The sequence below is a fragment of the Sapajus apella genome, unplaced genomic scaffold (assembly GCF_009761245.1).
Source record: "Sapajus apella isolate SASKATOON/1434 unplaced genomic scaffold, GSC_monkey_1.0 scaffold41, whole genome shotgun sequence".
In the NCBI taxonomy this organism is placed as follows: domain Eukaryota; kingdom Metazoa; phylum Chordata; class Mammalia; order Primates; family Cebidae; genus Sapajus; species Sapajus apella.
Window position 1 is genome coordinate 17,799,734 of NW_022436981.1, and position 20,124 is coordinate 17,819,857.

Sequence of the window (20,124 nt, forward strand, 5' to 3'; positions counted from 1 at the left end):
ACATTCCTGAACTTAAGCTACAATTCTGTGAGCACACAGGTTACTATCCTAAACAATAAGTCTAACAACCTAGTAATATATACTAAACATGTCATTTGAATGTATTGATATTTGAATATACACCTTAAAATATAAGTCAGTATCCTAAAAATCAAAGCCCTCAAGGGCTTTAAATTTGGAAACTTTATCAATTACTTAAAGTACAAATATATATTGATATTATTACAGAAGTAAATGATGTAGTGATTAATGATTGTAAAAGCTGTTAATGAGCCAAGACAATTTTTAAGGACTTTTAAATATTAAATACAAAAAGTTATAGCTTTATGATTCATATCAATATTAAAAGAAAATGTTGGCTAGAAAACTTTAAGAATAATAGTGTAAGGCCGGGGGTGGTGGCTCACGCCTGTAATCCCAGCACTTTGGGAGGCCGAGGCGGGTGGGTCACGAGGTCAAGAGATCCAGACCATCCTGGTCAACACGGTGAAACCCCGTCTCTACTAAAATTACAAAAAATTAGCTGGGCATGGTGGCACGTGCCTGTAATCCCAGCTACTCAGGAGGCTGAGGCAGGAGAATTGCCTGAACCCAGGAGGCAGAGGTTGCGGTGAGCCGAGATCGCGCCATTGCATTCCAGCCTGTAACAAGAGCGAAACTCCGTCTTAAAAAAAAAAAAAAAAAAGAAGAAGAATAGTGTATAAATTTTGAGTCAAGAGATGTCTACAAAAATAAAAAAAAAGTACGACAGAATAATAGAGATTAGATTTTATCATCATCATAGTTATAATCTTTGCAGAACTTTTAAAAATTAGAATTCATAGCATCAAAATAATCTTTAAGAATTGTATTTTAGCTGGGCACGGTGGCTCATGCCTGTAATCCCAGCACTTTGGGAGGCTGAGGTGAGTAGATCACCTGAGGTCAGGAGTTCGAGACCAGTCTGACCAATATGGTGAAATCCCGTCTTTAAAAAATAAATAAATAATATATATATTTAAAAAATTTTTAAAAAGAATTGTATTTTCAATTTTGTTATTTAGCTTCATTTATATTATGAAGTTTTTGAAGAAAAAAATCTTTCTGAGAATTTTCCCCTACTTCTGTGAGGAAGAATCAGAAGTAGAATATTAATTTGATCAACTCAGATTTTAGAATTTTTTTTTCATGTTCTCATACAAACTATTCAAGCAAAATGGAATATCTGTTATTTCATATATAGAAGGCTGCTGGAACAAAATAAAGACTTTTTTTTTTTTTTTAACCGTACTTTGCAGTTTATAATACTAGCCTGGCAGGACTTGCTAACAATGAATGATTACCTGCAAAAGATGTTAACTGGCTGCTTAAGAGGAAACCAATTTGAAGTGTCTAGAGAGGGCAAGCATTTCTCACATGGAACCCTGCATTAACATCCTCCTGCCATTTAAATTCAAGGAAGATTTTGGAAATCATAAGCACATGATGGAAACTGAGAAGGTGATTAAAATATTGGAAGTGACTTTTTGTTTTTCTTTTTTTTGAGACAGTCTTGCTCTGTCACCAGGAGCCAGGCTGGAGTGCAGTGGTGCAATCTCAACTCACTGCAGTCTCTGCCTCCTGGGTTCAAGCAATTCTCCTGCCTCAGCCTCCCAAGTAGCTGGGACTACAGGCGCGCACCACCATATCCAACTAATTTTTGTATTTTTTAGTGGAGACGGGGTTTCACCATGTTGGTCAGGATAGTCTCGATCTCTTGACCTTGATCTGCCTGCCTTAGCCTCCCAAAGTGCTGGGATTACAGGCGTGAGCTGCTGCGCTCTGCTGACGTTTTTTTCTTAAGACCAATCTTTGTTCCTCTGCCACATTTTTAGATCCAAAGCTTAAAACATTTAACGTTTGTATAAAAGAAGTAGTTCATGAAAAAATATTAAATATGCACCTATGAAAGCAATGATATTTTTAATTTTACTTTTCATTGTAAAATTTTAAAAACATACATAAAAGTAGAGAGAGAACGGTATAATAAACCCTCTTGTAGCCATCTCCTCTCATCTATAATTTTTTTTTTTTTTTTGAGATGGAGTCTCACACTCTTGCCGGGGCTGGAGTGCAGTGGTGTGATTTCTGCTCACTGCAACCTTCACCTCCTGGGTTCATGTGATTCTCCTGCCTCAGCCTCCTGAGTAGCTGGGATTTACAGGCACACACCACAACACCCGGGTAATTTTTTGTATTTTTAGTAGAGATGGGGTTTCAGTATGTTGGCCAGACTGGTCTTGAACTCCTGAACTTGTGATCTGCCCACCTCAGCCTCCCAAAGTGCTGGGATTACAGGCATGAGCCACCGCGTCAGGCATAGCATCTATAATTATTGGCATTTTGTCATTCTTCTTTCATCTAGTCTCCATCCATTAATTTTAATTATTTTTTTCCAGAGTTATAAAAATAAAATTCTAGATATCATACAGTTTCACCAATATGAATGTCCACATGAATTTTTTTAAAATAAGGTTTTTTTTAGAAAACATAGCCCAATACAGTTATCACACTAAACAAAAATTTCTAAAGGCCTTAAATATTCAGTCTGTTCAACTTTCTCCAATTGCTTTAAAAGGTCTTTATGTTTCAGTTATTAGTTTCTTCAGTTGTTTACTAGTTTGTTCAAACCAGAATCCAAAGAAAATCCACACACATTGTATTTGTTTCATTGTTTAAGTCTCTTTTGATCAATAATATTTCTCACTCTCTTTCAATTTTTTTTTAAATGTCATTAATCTGTTGAAGAAAGTGGGTCATTTGACTTTAAGAAATTTCCACCTTCTGGATTTCCCTGATGGCATATGCATACTGAAGGGCACAACAATCTTAAGACCTTTTCTGAAAATAGTCAGAAACATCTTCTTGAAGTGGTATACAAAACTTTGTATCATAGGCTTTTCTTTAAATATGTATTAAAAGTATTGGCTGGGAGCAGTGGCTCATGCCTGTAATCAGCACTTTAGGAGGCCAAGACAGGTGGATTACCTGAGGTCAGGAGCTCGAGACCAGCCTGATCAACATGGTGAAACCCTGTCTCTACTAATAATACAAGAATTAGCCTAGCGTGGTGGCACGCGCCTGTAATCCCAGCTATCCAGAAGTGGAAGTTGCAGTGAGCCAAGATCGTGCCACACTGTACTCCAGCCAGGGGGACAGAGTGAAACTATGTCTAAAATTAAATAAATAAATACACGAATAAATAAAGTATAATCAGGAAGGATTTTCTTGTCTGGCCTCACATGCATGATTATGTCAGCTTCCCGAGACCACCTGAAGCAAGCTCCTTGGTGTAAGATTTCTGCTACATCCTCCTCTTGACCTCTAAATGTTGCTGTGCTCCAGAGATCCATCTCAGCTCCTTTTATCCCTTTGTCTTCATTTACTCCTTAGGTAACCTAATCTAGTCCTGTGACTTGTAGTATCATCTAGTGTATGATGATTGCTTGAAAAATTCATAACTTGGGCTCTACTGAATTCTAAGCTTTATATCCAACTATTCATTTTAAAGTCTCACTTGGATATCTAACAGATATTTCCAATATAAAATTTATGAAATGTCTACCACAGAATCATTGTATCCTTGCACCCTAATCTGCTCCCATCCCAATCTTCTCCAAATCCTGCAAATAACACCATCTTTCACCCTGTTACTTAGATGCCAAATCTTGAACTTCTTAACTTTTTTCTCCTAGTCGCCCATCTAATCCGTTAGTATATCTTGTCAGTTCTACTTACAAAAGATAGTCTGGCTGTGTTTACGTCTCCTTCAATCCTATTGTCAGCACTCTGGTCCATGCACCACTATTTTTCTCAGCCTCCCGAACTTCTTCAACGGAGTATCTGTTATTTGTGCTTTTACAGGCATTTGACCATAATTGTTCAGTCTCATTTGGCCAAAATTCATTTTCCTTAAAGTTGGTTGAACAATGTGTAAGGAAAATCAAATAATAGAAAACAAAGCTGTAGTAGAGTGGATTAACAAAGCTGAAAATGATTAAAAATAACAAAATAGATATATCTTTGGTAAAATCAAGCAAAATTGTAGAAGGCAGAACCTTATAAAAATGAGGAAAAAAATGTTCATATAGCTATACATAAATACAAAGGACCTGAAAAAGTAAGAGAATAATAAAAATCAAAAGTTTCTGCTACTAAATAGGAAAATGCAGACATTACGAACAATTTTCTGGGAAACTGTAGCACTAATCAGACTCAAGAGAAAGTAGAAAACATTAATAGTTTTACTGAAAATCATACAATGAGATGCCATTTCACACCCACTGAGATATAAATAATCAAAGAGTCAGATAAATAACAAGTGTTGCCAAGGAAATGGAGAAATTAGAACATTTACATATTACTGTTTGCAAATGTAAAATGGTACAGCCGCTTTGGAAAACAGTATGGTGTTATAGTAAACCCCAAGTTTGTCTTCAAAGAATCAGTATGTCAGTACGTACAGCTCTCTTATTCCTTAAATCTCTGAAGTTTAACTGCCTTGTAATTCCAGTAAAGAACCTTCTCCTCTGGTTCATCAGTAGTTCACATCTGCTGCCCCCCAAACACCCCTCCATCCCGACTCATCCTGGTCACCTGATCACCCCTGGGTACCTGCTCTGAAATGCCTGTAACTGTCCTTCCAGCCAAAACACCCACCCTGCCACTCCAGCTGGGACCCCTGCTCTTTTTAAAATAGCCAGTCAGGTTTAGTCTAGTTTGTGCGGTATAACCCTAGCCAACAGGGGACGACATAGCAGTAGGGATGACCCCTGTCAGACGTAAGTACCCGTTCCCCGATTGTCCAAGCATGCGGCGGCCATCATTGCTCCCTCCGTGTGCCCCGCACCCTTCTATAGAAGTGAATTGCCTTGCTGAGAGGACATATTTTTGAGTGCTATTTCTTTTGTGACATCGAAATTTTACTTATAACAAGTGACAATTCTTAAAATTGTTAAACATAGGCAGGGTGTGGTGGCTCACACCTATATTTCCAGCACTTTGGGAGTCTGAGGTGGGTGGATCTCTTGATGCCAGGTGTTCCAGATGGTCAGACCTGCATGGCCAACATAGCGAAACCCCGTGTCTACTAAAAATACAAAAATTATTCGGGCATGAGTGAGGCACACCTGTAATCCCAGTTACTTGGGAGGCTGAGGCACGAGAATCGCTTGAACCTAAGAGGCAGAGTTTGCGGTGAGGGGAGAGTGTGCTATTATACTCCAGCTTGGGTGACAGCTAGGCTCTATCTCAAAAAAAATGTTAAATATAAAGTTGTCATATGACTTAGAAATTTTTTTTTAAGTATAACCACAAAACAAGTGAAAGCGTATGTCCACACAGAAACTTTTATATGAACGTTTATGTCACATTATTCGTATAAGGCCAAAAAGTAGGAACAACCCAAATGTCCATCAATGTCAATGGATCAAATTCTGGTATACTCACATAATAAAATATTATTGGTAATAAAAAGGAATGAAGTATTGATGCTTGCTATAACATGAACAAACCTTGAATACATTAAAGTTAAGTAAAAGAAGCCAGTCACAAGAGACCATATGTTATATGATTCCATTTGTAAGAAGTGTGCAGAATAGACAAATCTAGCAACAATTAATGACATAGTAGTGGTTGCCTAGGGCTGGTGAGGGAATAAAGCCTGGGTGGTAATGACCAAAAGGTATGAAATTTTTTTGGCACTATGAAAATGATCTAAAATTGACCATGGTGATGGTTGTACAATTCGGTGCACTAAATATACTAAAAAAGTACCAAAAATCACTTAATGGTACACTTTAAATGGGCAAATTATATGGTATGTGAATTATACCTCAGTAATAACTGTTACTAAAAAAAATCAGATGTCACTTTTTGCTTTTAATCCCACCATAGCTTCTCATTTTATTTATAACAGATTCTAAATATTTTGTCTTGTTCTTGCTAGTCTCTCATCTTTCTTACACCCTATGCTCCAGTCACACTAGCCTACTTTCTGCTTCTAGAACATGCAAAATTTCTTGTTACTATAGTGTCTTGGAATTAGCTTTATCTTCTCCTAGAATGTTCTCATCTGACTTCCCTGGTTGTCTGCTATCACACAATTTCACCTTTTCAATTCCCAGTATCTCCTTTAGTTTGACGAAATCCTCTTCTATGGCCCTCCCTTCCAATCTTTCCAAATCCAAAGAGGATTTCTGAATTCCAATTTTTGATCAACCTAGTTTTCTACATATTTCTATTGGCACGACTTCCTGAAAAAAATTTCCTTGTAGAGCCTTGATCCTCCAAGCAAATTTTACGTTTTCTTGAGGCTCTCTCTCTGTAAACATTAAGTTGTACACAAGATTTTATAACTTTTTTCTTCTGTTATGGTTGGAATTTAAACACATAATACAAACAAGTTATTGGTTTTTAGTGACGTAATTCAAAAGGCTTACGAGTGGGCACCTAGCTCAGGAATGCTAGCTTGGTCTCTTTTGAGAAAAGGCATGGCTCCATTTAGCCCCGTAAGAAGGAGGTCTCCTAACTCTCATTCCAAAGGCAGCCTTGCCTAATGAATATTCATTCTGCTGTTGCTTCAGTTTCTTGAGCTTCCAGTTGAAGTGGCTTCTCCACCTTTGGACTGGTTGATGTAGCATCTTGGGAAACCACAAACTGCTGGGAACACTTAACTGCCTCCTTGTTAGTCTTCTGCCTGGAGTAGGGAGGGCTCTAACCTTTACAGTGCCTTTAAGCTAGGGATCCTTCCTTTTGCTTCTCCACTTTCTGGGTCTAGGTGCATGCAGCATAAACTTCCTTTCATTCATATCTTATGAATCTGACGCTGAATGTGCTCAGAGTACAAACAATTGCTTTAGCAACAGGAAAACCAGTGTTTAACCAGATAAAAGTTGTATTTCGCTATCCCTCATCAGGTGCCCTTCGCCTCTTTGTCTTAACTGGAGTCTGGAAGATTCATTTTCAGGTAATTTTTGTACATAGTTTCAGGTGGGGGTCCAACTCCATTCTTTTGTATGTGGCTAATCAGTAGTCCCAGTACTGTATGTTGAAAAGACTATTCTTTTCCCGTTGTATTCTTGGCACTCTTGTCCAAAGTCTTTCGAAAATAGATGCATGGTTTTATTGCTGAACTTTCCATTTTATTCCATTGATGTATATGTCTGCCTTTATGCCGGTACCACACTATCTTGATTACTGTTACTTCATTATAAGTTTTGAAATCAGAAAGTGTGTGTTCTCTAACTTTCCACTTCTTTTTCAATATTGTTTTGGCTATACTGGGTTGTTTCTTTATATGTAGTTTTCTTTTTGTGTGCATATAAAAATGCACATTTTTTCCTTGTTATGCTGCTTAAATATTTTATATTTTGGTTGGAATTTATTTTCCCTACTGTACTCTACTGATGATTGCTGTTTATGGGAAAGCCATTATTTTTTCACTGATTTTTAAATAGTATCAAGGCAACTCTTTACTGCTAGCAGTTGTTTGGTTGATTCTCTTTGTTAGGCAGTTTTTATTATATGCAAATAATCTTTTGTGTTCTTTCTTTTCCTATATCTACTATTTCTTTTCTTGCCTTTTAGTATTGGCTAATGTTAAATGATGGTGGTGATAGTGGCAGCCTTGTGTAACCCTGGCTTGAGTGGGGATGCCTCTAGCGTTTCACCGTTAAGTGTGATGGATACATCATTGAGATCCATCTTTAAAGGATGCGGGAACAATTCAGATAAAGTGAGAGGAGGAATTGTGTGGCTTTTGGGGTCATTCGGGAGGGGGCATTCCTGTCAGAAGCAGCAGCATGAGCAAAAACTTTAGGTTCAGGGACATTGTGTGGATGTGTGTAGAGAAGAGTAAGTAGTTAGCATTGTTATATCATAAATTAAAAAGCAGGAAATAGGGAGAGAAGAGAGTGAAGAGTTGGCAAGGACCAATCCTAAAGGGCACTGATTACATTGCTTGGATTTTATTTTTATTTATTTATTTATTTATTTTTTGAGATGGAGTCTTGCTCTGTAGCCCAGACTGGAGTGCAGTGGTGTGATCTCAGCTCATGGCAACCTCTGCCTCCTGGGTTCAAGTGATTCTCCTGTCTCAGCCTCCCTAGTAGCTGGGATTACAGGTGTGTGCCACCATGCTCAGCTAATTTTTGTATTTTTAGTAGAGACGGGATTTTCTCGTGTTGGCCAGGCTGGTATCAAACTCTTGACCTCAGGTGATCCGCCTGCTTTGGCCTCCCAAAGTGCTGGGATCACAGGCATGAGCCACTGCGTCCGGCCTGGATTTTAATCTTTATACTCTGGAGAACTATGAAAAGATTTCAAGTAGGAAAGTAATATTGTCACTGAGAGGCATAATCGCAAATAGTTTCTTTGTTAAAAGAAGTTTCAAATAAAATAAAATAATAAAATAAAATAAAGAAACAAACAAAAAACCGAAAAAAGAAGAGGAAAAAAAAAAAAGAAATTTCATTGTTTTCAGGGCTGCAACATGTTCAATTCAGATAATGAATCATTTGTAGTTCCTGAAACACACCAAGTTCTCTGGTACATCTTTGACCTTGAGGACATCCCTCTGTCACAAATGCCCCCATGCCCACTCCAGGCCAGATAAAACACAAATATGGGTCTTCTACACCAACTGCTTTCACACCAGGCTGAATCCTAAGTATCTACTGCCACTCCTCTGAGTTCTTTGAGGGCAGGAACAATACCATTTATTTCTGAAACCTATTGGGGTGCATACTGGAATAAATGAATAAACAAATGAGCAAATAAATGAAATGTTTTGGCAGGGAGAGTAAGGCAGAGGAGCTTAGAAATCTGATGCCTCAGGTCTCTCTCTGCTCTTTTCCTGGGCCTTAGAGTTGCTGAAATTTGCAAGGTGCTTTATAGCTTGCGGCAGTCCTGATGCACGGGAAAGCTTTATTTTATGGTTTGACTCAGCCTTCCTAGGCCCCACTCCCTCAACCCTGGTATGCTATGGAAATTTTCACCCCCCGGGTGGGGCTTGCACTTCTTTTCAACCACTGTTTACTGCTGAAAGCCTGAGTACCTGTGGGCCATCTTTCTGGAGAAACGGAAATGTGGGGAAGGGAGCAAGCCTGCCAACGTAAGAAAAAGTGTTTTATCTTAAGCCTCCAAATTCAATGATGATCTCAGTAAAATGAGTTTGAGATATTTTGTTGTTTGTTTGTTGTCTCTGTCACTTCTCTGAGAAGGTAAGTTTTCCTCAACACTTCTAAGGGATTTTCCAGCTAGTGGTTTCCCCTACCAAGTTCTACTCTATTGAATTCCTTCAGGATTTTGTTTATAACCATAATTTTATTCTTTCTGAATGCCCTTTTGCAATGTCATACTGAGATCCACCAGAACAGTAAAGATAAAATTAGGCTTATTTTTATAATTCATCCCAGACATCCCAAGTGATCATTAAAAAAAATTACTCATATCTATTTTCCTTTCTCAAAAACACATTACAAAAAGATTGTAAAACAAAGTCCTGAGGGATTGATGTCAAGACATGGGGTGGAACTCTAGGAATCCAGTGACATCAGGACAACTCAGACTTCCTTTGTAGAACATTTGGTATTGGGAGTGCTTAAAATATCAGAAGACTAGAGAGAGAAAGAACAGGTCTTCACCACATGCCTGTGACTTATTCTTCCACCCTGCACTAATCTTACAGTGTGGACTGCGGTTGGTCTAAAGCCTAAATCAGCAAGTACTGTAAAGATTTTAGAACAGTGCAGACCACACAGTAAGGTGCTCAGCAGGTACTGGCTGAATACTGTAATGGTCCCTGCAGATAAAAGCCACAAATCCTGTCCCTAAGGAGCTCCTTTTGGTTGGAGTGACTGACAGGCAACACTTACTTCACAGTGCTTATTAAGGGCTGAGGCAGGGGTTAGCTTAAGTGGCTGTGGAAGCATGTAACCTTGACCAGTGGGTCAGAAACGTTTTTGTCTCTGGACTCCCACACAGTATTTGTTACTACAGACAATGTATTTATTATGAAAAGTATATTTTCCAACAAATTAATAAAAAGAGTGATGTTTAAAATTTCTGCAAATTTCCTCGATTTTTGGCTTAATAGAAGATGGTTGGATTCTCATGTCTGTTTCTGCATTGAATCAGTTGCTGTATGCTGTTTTGGTTGTAGGGTGGGAAGAAAATTCGGCCTTACACACACACTTTTGGCAAAGGAATGGAGGCTCTTCTGAAAGGTCTTGGGCACCCCTCAGCGAATCCTGGGACAATATTCTGAAGACTGCTTTACTGGATACCAATAATGTTTCTTGGAGGAAGCGATTTGAGTCCTGAGGTAGACCATTTTAGAAAATTTTTATGTGGGGTGAGAGTAACGGGAGGTAGTTAATGGGGAGGCTGTTGTGACAAGCCAGCACAGATATTTGGGCAGAGGGCTCATCTACTCCATCCTAGTCTACCATTCTTGAACTCACAGTCAATTAATTAATAAAAAGCACCTTTGGGGGGGGAGCTGCACATCAATATTATATTAGCTGTGAAGCCTTAGTGCTTATTACAGTCGAGAAAAAGCGCTCATCTGATTCGCCCCTCCCGGCCGCCCGGAGGTGCGAGCTACATACAGGCCCGCAGGCGGTGCCGCGTCCTCGGAAGACAGGGAGGGGGGCGGAAGCGCCGGGGAGTGCTGCAGCCCTGGGCCCCAAGGCGGCGCGGCGCTGGAGGCCCCACAGCGCGCAGGCGCGGCAGCGACGCAGGCCGCGGCCCCCGGAACGGTAAACAGTGGGGTCACGTGACGCGGCCCCTCTACAGCTCCCGCGCCGCCGCCGCCGCACGCCGATGGCTGCGGGGTCTCGCGCCGCCGCACGTTCCCCACGAGGCAAGCGACCCTCGGGCCCAGGGCGGCGGCGGCTGCAACGAGGATTAGGAGGGCGGCGCGGAAGCCAGGCATAGTGTCGTCAGCAGCAGCCGTTCCGTCCCTGGAGGAAAAGAGGCTGTGGCAGCGACGCCGACGTCCTGCGCGTACCCCCTCTCCGTGGCACCCACCGGGCCCCCTCCTCCTCCTCTTCGGCGGCGGCAGCGTCCACCATCTTCCTCTTGCTGCCAGTGGTAGCGCTCGTCTGGCGGAGCTGGGTGAGTTGCGGCTGTGGCCGCGGCCAGGGAGACGGGCAATCTTCCCCTCCCCCATCCCCTTCCACTCGCACGACGCCTCCGCGGGCCTCTCCGCCCCTCCCGCGGCGGACTCTCCGCGCCTTTCTCCCGCGCAGCCTAGGGATCGCCTGTCGGGCCTCTTGCGCAACGTCCTCGGCCTACCTGGGCCGCGCCTCTGCCGCCTGTGGACCGTTTGGACGGCGGGCTGGTGAGGGAGCCGCAGCGGCGCGGTCGCCAGGCGGAGGGTTGGGACCGCGGCCTCTCCCGACCACTGGTACCCAGCCGTCTGCTGGGAGTGCGCCCCGCCGCCACGGAGGTGCGGGCGCTCAGGCCCGAGACACGGCGGGCTCTGCCTGGAAGGCTCGGCTCGCAGGCCCCGGGATCCGGCCTTAGGGCCTCGTTCCTCGCAGGGAGCCCTAGCTCGGAGCTTTGGGCCCTGGTTTCGGGAAACTAGCACCGGCCCTGGCTGCGAGACTGCTGCCTGCCGCTGCTTTTTGGAGATGGGAGTTGCTGCTCTTTTTATCCTCCAGTTACCGCGCGCTTTTGTGCCCGGGACCCAAACTATCGACTCCTTTTGCTTAGTTTGAAATGAGAAGCCTAGACTCTTGCCTTCCGATGATACACATAATTTAATGAACCACTTGTCGATATGTACGTGTTAATGGTGCTAAATAAGCGATCACCTGACACGGGGCGGGGGCGGTGCGGAGAGTAGAAAGGGAGAAATGTTGATACCGCGCACAGTTCTGTGTGTCTTTTCTTCAGCACAGGTTGCCGGGTCAGGTGACCTTTTTCCTTCTTTGGGCTTTTAAATGCCAATTCCTAGAGACTTTAGATTGGGGTGGTTATTAGTGCTTTTCAGTAGTCACGCGTAGAATATGTTCATGGATTAATGTTAAGTGGCAACACTGCGTTAATATCCTGGTCCTAAGTCTTCATTATATGTAGAGATACTTAATTTAAAAAGAATAATCGATTACTGAGCCTTCTCTAAATATTAACTTTATTTATTTTAGGCTAAATTTAGAAAATGCAGTAAACTCCACAGGGAGTATTTAAACAGTAGATTGTTGTGGTTAGTATTTTGGGGGTCGAACTTGTCTTCCCTTTGCCAAAATGATTAAGCTCTAACAGAACTACACCTCAATTATTCATTTTTTGATTCCTGAATGAAATGTTTGGCTCTGTGAAAATATTTGTAGAATAAGGCATGTTTGTGATAGAGCGACGTGTGAGTCAACCAGAAACTTTGCTATCCTAGCATACTTACGTTTCTGAATTTACAGCACAAAAGGTGTTGTGTAAAGATTATTTTAAATAGTAATTTTTAAGTTTAGTTAGACTTTTTCCCCACTAAGTTTTCTTTTCATTCATCTGTTTACTGGTTATATATTACCGTAATGATTCTTCATCATCATCGTCATTATCACTGTTATTTTACAATACATACTTCATATTCCAGTGATAGTAGCAGAGTTTAATGGGAGAGACTTTTAGGAGTGATGATTCCTCTGATTGTGCCACACAATCAGTCCTGAAATGGGCCACTTTTATTCAAAAAGATTACAACTTTAGATTTTAAGGTTTTTCAGATAGCTGTACGTGGTGATTTGTCAAAATGATAAAAATGAGCCAGTGATGGGATCAAAGTTTGTCTCTTCTTTACATTCTTTATAGGTTCATTTATTGAAGAATAGAGAAATGTAGTTTATTATACTGCTTTTGCATACTGTTGGGAGACAAGTGAACTTACTTATTACATTGAATTAGTTATACATTCTCTCTTGTTGGGATAGACCTCAGATAACTTTATTATGTTGATCTTATGGTATACTTAACATGTTGCATAATCAGAAACGTCTAAGAGAAGTGGTCTATGTAAACACAGGTAAAAAAAAATTGGTTTGGTCAGATGCACATTTCAAGATAGAAAAATTGAAAGGAATTTGTCTTTGATCATTTCAAACCATGTTATTAAAATTTAAATTTTATTGAATATTAGAATCCCCTAGGAAAGGTTGACAGTCTTTGAGTTATGTAATGTATTACTTATTAAAGTTGGGAGGCAGCAAGTGACAATTTGGAGTATTGCAAAATCAAGAGCTTAGATTTTTTTTCATAGTATGAGGCCTACTTGGAAAAACTGGTCAATGAAAATTATACATACAATTCGGTGTTTCAGTTACTGAAATAGATGATGTTTATCTTCCTTAACATGGTGGGATGGTGTTTGCTTTTTTGATATATTTTGCTTTCTTAAGATCTATTTAAATTTCTCATAAAATCCTTTTTACATATGTTTTTCTCTGGAGATAACTTTTCTGTTTTTTAATGAGGTAATGAGATTTTTTTGGTCAGCATTTAGGTTTGTGTATTACCAATAACTATTTCCCCTCACAGTGTCAAGGAGTTCAGGGTTCTTAGAGTGCCGATTTCTAACAGGTTTTATTCATCCACATTTCAAGAATTCTTTCTGACAAGTGGCTGCTGGATTTCTTTCTTTTCCGGAAAAGTACATCTTGGGCTATGTTTCTCTTACTTCTTCTTGGAGCACCCTCTGAGAATTCTGGAGTGTCTTTTTAGAAGGATAGGCACTTTTCCAACTATAAAAATTAAATTACTTAGCAAACTTACACATTTATGATACTGTTGCATTTTTGGGAACACAGTAAAAAAAGTATTAATTGTTGCCCTTTGATTACACATGGAAAGATATTGAGAGTGTTGGTGTGATTAAACATGCATGAGAACCTTAGGCAGTTTCTGTTCTCAATGAAGATAGTATAGACTGGGAAACAAGAGTCATAGACATCCGAAGTTAAACCAGTGTATTAAGAGTTAAAGGGGAAAAAACAAAACAAAAGAACAAAAAAGAAGATTAAAAAAAAAAACAAGAGTTAAAGGGGAAAATGTTAAGAGTTTTAAAAGGCATTGTCAGGAATTGCCGTATGTGTGCACTTCCCAATTATTGTCCTGCATAATGTGTTAGTTTAGACAATTTTAAATGGTATTTTAAATTTTTATGACTGTGATACAGTTAAGAGTGGATATAGAGAAATAGTTCAGTAAAATTTTTAAGACTAGAAGTTTTAATCTGTTGGCATAATCTAACTTTATTAGACAGTTTTGAAGAGCATAGTAGATTATACAGAAAGGCTGAACTTTAATATTTTAATTTATTTGTAGTTTGTATGAGCTGGGCACGCGAAAACATGAACTTTTAGACTGAAAATAAATGGAAAAGTTTGTAGCTGACAAATTGCTTTTCCTCCAACGACATTCATATGCGTTGAGGCTAACTTTTTTTTTTTTTAATGTGTAGAGGATGGCTAAGTGCATATTCCTGCTTTATTTTGGAAGGATGAGTCACTTTGTTTCTAGCATTTTTAAAGATTTCATTAATGACACATTAAAAGCATAAAAATTAATGTGTAGAGTGCATTATACAGTGTAAAAGTGTGGGCTCAGGGATCATACTGCCTGGGTTCAAATTTAAGAATACTGGATATGTGACCTTGGGCAAATTATTTGATTATCTGGGTCTCAGTTTGTTCTAAAGAGAAAGGACTATAATTGCAGCTACGTTACAGGGTCCTTGTGAGGAACTAATGCGATAATGCATACAATACACAGGGCCTGGCATATAGTGTGTGCCAATTACATGTTAGCTTGGGCTGTTACTATTAGGCCATAGTTTTAAGGATGAGCCAACTCCACTACTTTGGTGGTTTATTCAAACTCCGAATGCTTATAATGTCAGTTATCATATAATGCCAATAAAGCTGTAAACTTTGAAGTTAACTCTTTCTTGTTACTGTAATTCTGTGTTTGCCAGTTTTAACATCTGATCCTTTCCTAGGGCCTGAGGTCTGCTTTGGTGTTAGTTGTCTTTGTACAGCAGACACCTTGCTGTCTTTTTACCTGATACATTTAGGAAAAAAGTTATCATCCTTGCTTTCTTTAATGATGTCTTGCCAATAGATTCTAACTAATGAAACTGAACCAGAATTTGAAGTGGGGGTGTAGAATTGATGACTAGGTTGATTTGCTTTGTAGAATGGCACTTTGTAGTATTGTGTCATACTACATGGCCTAACCACTTACTAATTTGACTCTGTCCTGGAAGGATAACCCATGATTCATCTTCAGTGTTGTTACACCATAGCAGTTAAGAACTGATTTTGGTGTAATACAGAATGGATTTGAGTCTTGGCTCTGCCACTTATTTATTTTATAATATTCGGTGTAACTTTGCTAAACTTTAGCCCCTCTCTTGTAAATTGGGTATGATACTACCTGCCTAATGGTTTGGTTGTGAGGATTAAATGGCATGATGCATATAAGTTGTTTAGCACAGTGCCTTGCACACAGTAAGCATCCAGTGAATTTAACCTTATAAACACATAGGGTAATCGTAAGCACATTGACTCTTAAATTTTCTGGGTTCAAATTTTAGCTCTGTCCTTCCTGTAAAGGATAGCGTAAACAAACAAGTAAATAAAACCAAACAACTTCTAGCTCCATTACTGTGGCAAATCATTTAATCTCTTTGATCCTAATTTCATTTTATTTCATTTTTTTTGTGTAATCAGGATAATAATATAGGGTTGCTTTGAGGATTAAATAAATTAATATAGAGCAGAATTTCTTAAACTGAGCACTGTTGACATTTTTGGCTGGATAATTTGTGTGTGTGTGTTTGTGTGGGGCTGTCCTAGTGCATTATAGCATTACTAGATGCAAATAGCACCCTTTCCAGTTGTGATGACCAAAAATGTCTCTAGACATGGCAGATGTTCTCTGCATGGGCATACTCACCTCTGACAGAGAATTATAGATATAAAGCATGTAAAACAATGCCTGGCATGAAGTTTGAGCACAAGAAGTTTTGTTTTATTACCATTACTATTAGTAGTAGTTTTGTTGTTCTACCATTACTGCCTATTAAAAGTAGGTCTTTAGTAAGCATGCCTCATGAAATTGCTTAATTTAAATGATGGTATAGGGGCCAGAAGGCATCAAGTGTGCTCCACTTTTAAGACCTTTGCACTTCTAGGTCTTTGTCTGGATTGCTCTTAACCTATTATGCATTTATCACTACCTCACTTCAGATTTTGGTTCAAAGTTTACCCTGTGAGGCCTTCACTTACCATGAAACATAGACCAATTCCCCATCACCACCACCATCACTATTGCCTTGTATAACTTTTCTTCAGAGTTAATAGTTTTCTAATATATTTTTGCTCCCCTCATACCACCCCGTTACACACACACACAGACACAAATGTAGACTATGTGAGAGAGTACTTTATTTTAGTATATAACCTCTTTGGCCTCTGATAGCGTTAGTGATTTATCGTTAGGTAGGAGTGTGTGTGTGTTGGGGGTGTTTTAAGAAATAATAGGATAAAATACATAGGTTTACTTTGAAGTTGTTTTTAGAAAGTTGGGATAGAAAATTTTAATTTGCTCTTAAAATAAATGAGTTTTTGAAAGTGTAACACCCTCCCCCCCTCCGCCCGACAGAGTTTCATTCTTGTCCCCCAGGCTGGAGTGCAGTGGTGTGATCCTGGCTCACTGCAACCTCTGCCTCCTGGTTTCAGGCTATTCCCCTGCCTCAGCCTCTTGAGTAGCTGGGATTACAGGTGCACGCCACCACACTCAGCTAATGTTTTTTGTTTTTAGTAGAGATGGGGTTTCGCCATGTTGGTCAGGCTGGTCTTGAATTCCTAACCTCAGGTGATCTGGCTGTGTCCCCTCAAAGTGCTGGGATTACAGGCATGAGACAGTATACCCAGCCTAAAGTTAAATTATTTTTTACTGTTGACGTTTTCTAAATCTCATCTTTTTGCTTTCTATTCATATTTGAAACACTTAGAAAATAATTAGGGTGTTTTGTTAGTATAAACTAAACCTGGCTTCAGTATAATTCTCTAAGAATTACAGATGAAGCACATATTTTAAAGCAGGAAATATCTTTCGACTCAGATTAAATTTTATTTGGGAAATATAATCTTTACAAATGGTCCATCAGGACCAGCCATTCATAATTAAGACATGCTCTTCCCTTTGCCTGGAGTATCTTCTGGATCTTTAGCATCAAGCTCACAGATCACCTGCCTAGCCTTTCCTAGCTTCCTGAGCTTCCCTTTTCTCTGTAATATTATTTGCAGCCCTTCAGTATGGCACTTAGCATTTTGTTGTGATGTTTATATGTGTTGTATTTGTTTATATGTCTATATTGTTTTGAATTGTGAGTTCCTTGACTTTCAGACTGGGGTTGATTTCACTAAACTTGTAATGTGTTGTAGTAGATGCTTAATACATACATGAGTAAATTAATTTTGAATTATGCAGATTATGCACTTATATACTTAGCTACATATATTCTGTTGTCTGTAAACCTGAGTTTACCTAGAAACAATTTGACTTTAACATGTATATTTTCAAATTACCAATACTGATTTAATTGGATATACACATCGTTAGCCATTTAAAATACACCCTTAATAGGCTTATTATGTTTTAATTATTTAGAATGCCAGTAGGTAGGCTTATTATGTTTTAGTAAATTTAGCATATCAAATATAGGGAAGCATTTAAGTAAAATTTTAGTGTAAGAAACAGAGATTTGTTTAAATTGGGCAATTTGTTTAATTAGCAAAGATACTAAATTGGTTCTAATTTTCCCCCTTAATTAGATTTAGTTATCTTTGTTAACCACATTACTAGGTATCCCAGAATGTTCTATCTTAGATTAGTGTTTTCTTTTAAAGACTTTATTTTGTAATAATTTTATACTTACAGAAAAGTTGCAAAGGGTGTGTAGTGTTTCTGTGTATCCTTATCTAGTTTCCCTGATTAACAGCTGACATAATGCTAGTGCCTTTATCAGAACTGAGGGATTATTATTATTGGTGTATCACTGTTAACTAAATTACAGACTTTATTATGATTTCTCTAGTTTTTTTGTTGTTGTCCCTTTTCTGTTCCGTGATCTAATCCGGGGTACCACACTGTGTTTAGTAGGTTAGTGTATCCATTACAAGTGAGTAAATATTTCTACATTTGGCTAATTTGTTTGCCTGTTTAGCATTAGAGTGATTTTATTTTTCGGACTGTTCACTTTATATCTGAAACTGATTTTTAAAAATGAATTGTATCTCCAATAAATGTTACTTTTGTGGTAGTTTTGATGGCTCTATACTGTTCATTTTTGGCATTTTCTCTTAGAATTACCTCTAGAGCCAGTTGGTACCACATAAGAAAAATTATTCTCACTCATTTGTAAAAATTTTCTTTAAAATGTGTTCCACAAAACACTAGGATTGTGATTTGTCCTGTGGAAATTGTCTTTGGAGTCACAAATGTGATACACTTTATTACTATGTTCTTAGAAGATTCCCATTTTCATTAGCTTACTAAACATGTCTTACACAGTGGTAGTTGTTTAGTAAACATTTGATGAATAAGTAAACGCTATTGTTACGGAAATCTAACTTAAACAGTGTTTCTCCACTTGTGACTGTGGAAACCTTTTTCCTGATAATGCCTGTTTAAATCTGGGGAAACATACTTTATTAGTCATAACAGTTTTGACTTAAAAATAGTACTAGAAAGATTGACCCATTTTATTTATAATATGTTTTATTAAAAAAAATTTGATCTTCAAGAAATATGTTATAGGCTCTGAAGCCATTTTCAGTGAAGGAGTTTTGGGATAGTTTCACTAATAGCAAAATTATTGAAGAAAAAAATTGCCCTTTTAGATGACCAGTTAGAATGGGCTGGTTTTAAGTATAGCTATGTGATCTTGAGCTTTGTGACCATAACTTCTGAATATTATGAATGTTCCCATCACTTGAAAGCACACAGCATATAGTTAGTATTACAGAAAGACCTCGGAGGAAGTTTGCAGAATTTGCTAGTCTTGTGTTGCTGTGGGAACAAGTGCATTTATTTTTCAGTAGATTCAGCATACCATTTTTTGAAGGAAAGTTAGCCATTTGTTTGTAGAGCTGAAACTTCCTTATTTCTTTTTGATCTGAGAAAAAAGATTACTACTTGGGATGTCACTCTCCAAAGAGGAGGTAGGTTTGGCCTGTAGTAAGCCTTGGATTCCAGCACATGCAAATAAATGAATCCATTGATAGTTCTACTTAATTGTGAAAACATTTAGTAACTTTTCATAAATTATTTTTGATTACCAGAATTTAACATACTAAATTTTTTTGGAACCTAAAAACATATTGGGTGGAGGAATTGGTAATGTATGATAATTGAGGCTTTCTTTGATACTGAGATCATATAGTGGTAGAGAATTCTTAAAGGAACTTGTCCTGAGTTTTCTTCAGCATTGCTAGGTACAATTTTCTGTCAATTGAGAGAATGCATATAAGATAAGCAGCAAGCCTTTAAAGTAGTTAGCATTTTCTTTCAGTGCTTTATTAATATTTCAGTGTAAATAAATGGAAAAGAAAAGAGAAGAGATACTGAAACTCTTCTCTTTAGAAGGGCATTAACTTTTGTGAGGAAATTTTCTTTGCTTTTTTTTAAAAATTGAGGTATAAATTGCACTCATTAAAAATGACCAGATTTGTGAAACCGTTAGTTATCACAGTCAAGATTTAGGACATTTCTATCATCTCTCAGGTATGTGCCCTTTGCAGTTCATCCTTCTTCTATTTGTGGCCCCAGGCAGTCACTAATTTGTTTTTTTTTTTTTTTTTTTTTTTTTTTTTTTTTTTAAGCTAGATTTTGCTCTTTCGCCCAGGCTGGAGTGCAGTGGCTTGATTTTGCTGCAACCTCCGCCTCCTGGGCTTAAGTGATCCTCCCAAGTAACTGGGACTGTGGGCATGCTCTACTACACTTGGCTGATTTTTGTATTTTTTTGTGGAGATGGAGTTTTGCCTTGTTGCCCAGGCTGGTCTCCAACTCCTGGGCTCTAGTGATCTGGCTTCCTCCTGAAGT

General features: G+C 38.7%; 1 protein-coding gene across 5 annotated transcripts in view; it reads left to right on the top strand.

The window, feature by feature from the left end:
* The first annotated feature begins 10,784 nt into the window (after positions 1–10,784).
* PHF3 (PHD finger protein 3) overlaps positions 10,785–20,124 on the top strand; it is an 84,991-nt gene continuing 75,651 nt past the window's right edge. Inside the window, exon 1 of one of the 5 annotated variants that reach the window (XM_032299842.1) lies at positions 10,785–11,136. Coding sequence is in view for 1 of the 5 variants with exons in the window: in XM_032299840.1 (XP_032155731.1) it covers positions 11,804–11,805 (2 nt within the window). In the remaining 4 variants the exon portion in view is untranslated. Of the gene's footprint in view, positions 11,137–11,464; positions 11,806–20,124 lie in introns of those variants that run through there. The other 4 variants (XM_032299841.1, XM_032299845.1, XM_032299843.1 and 1 more) reach the window with 4 other exon arrangements.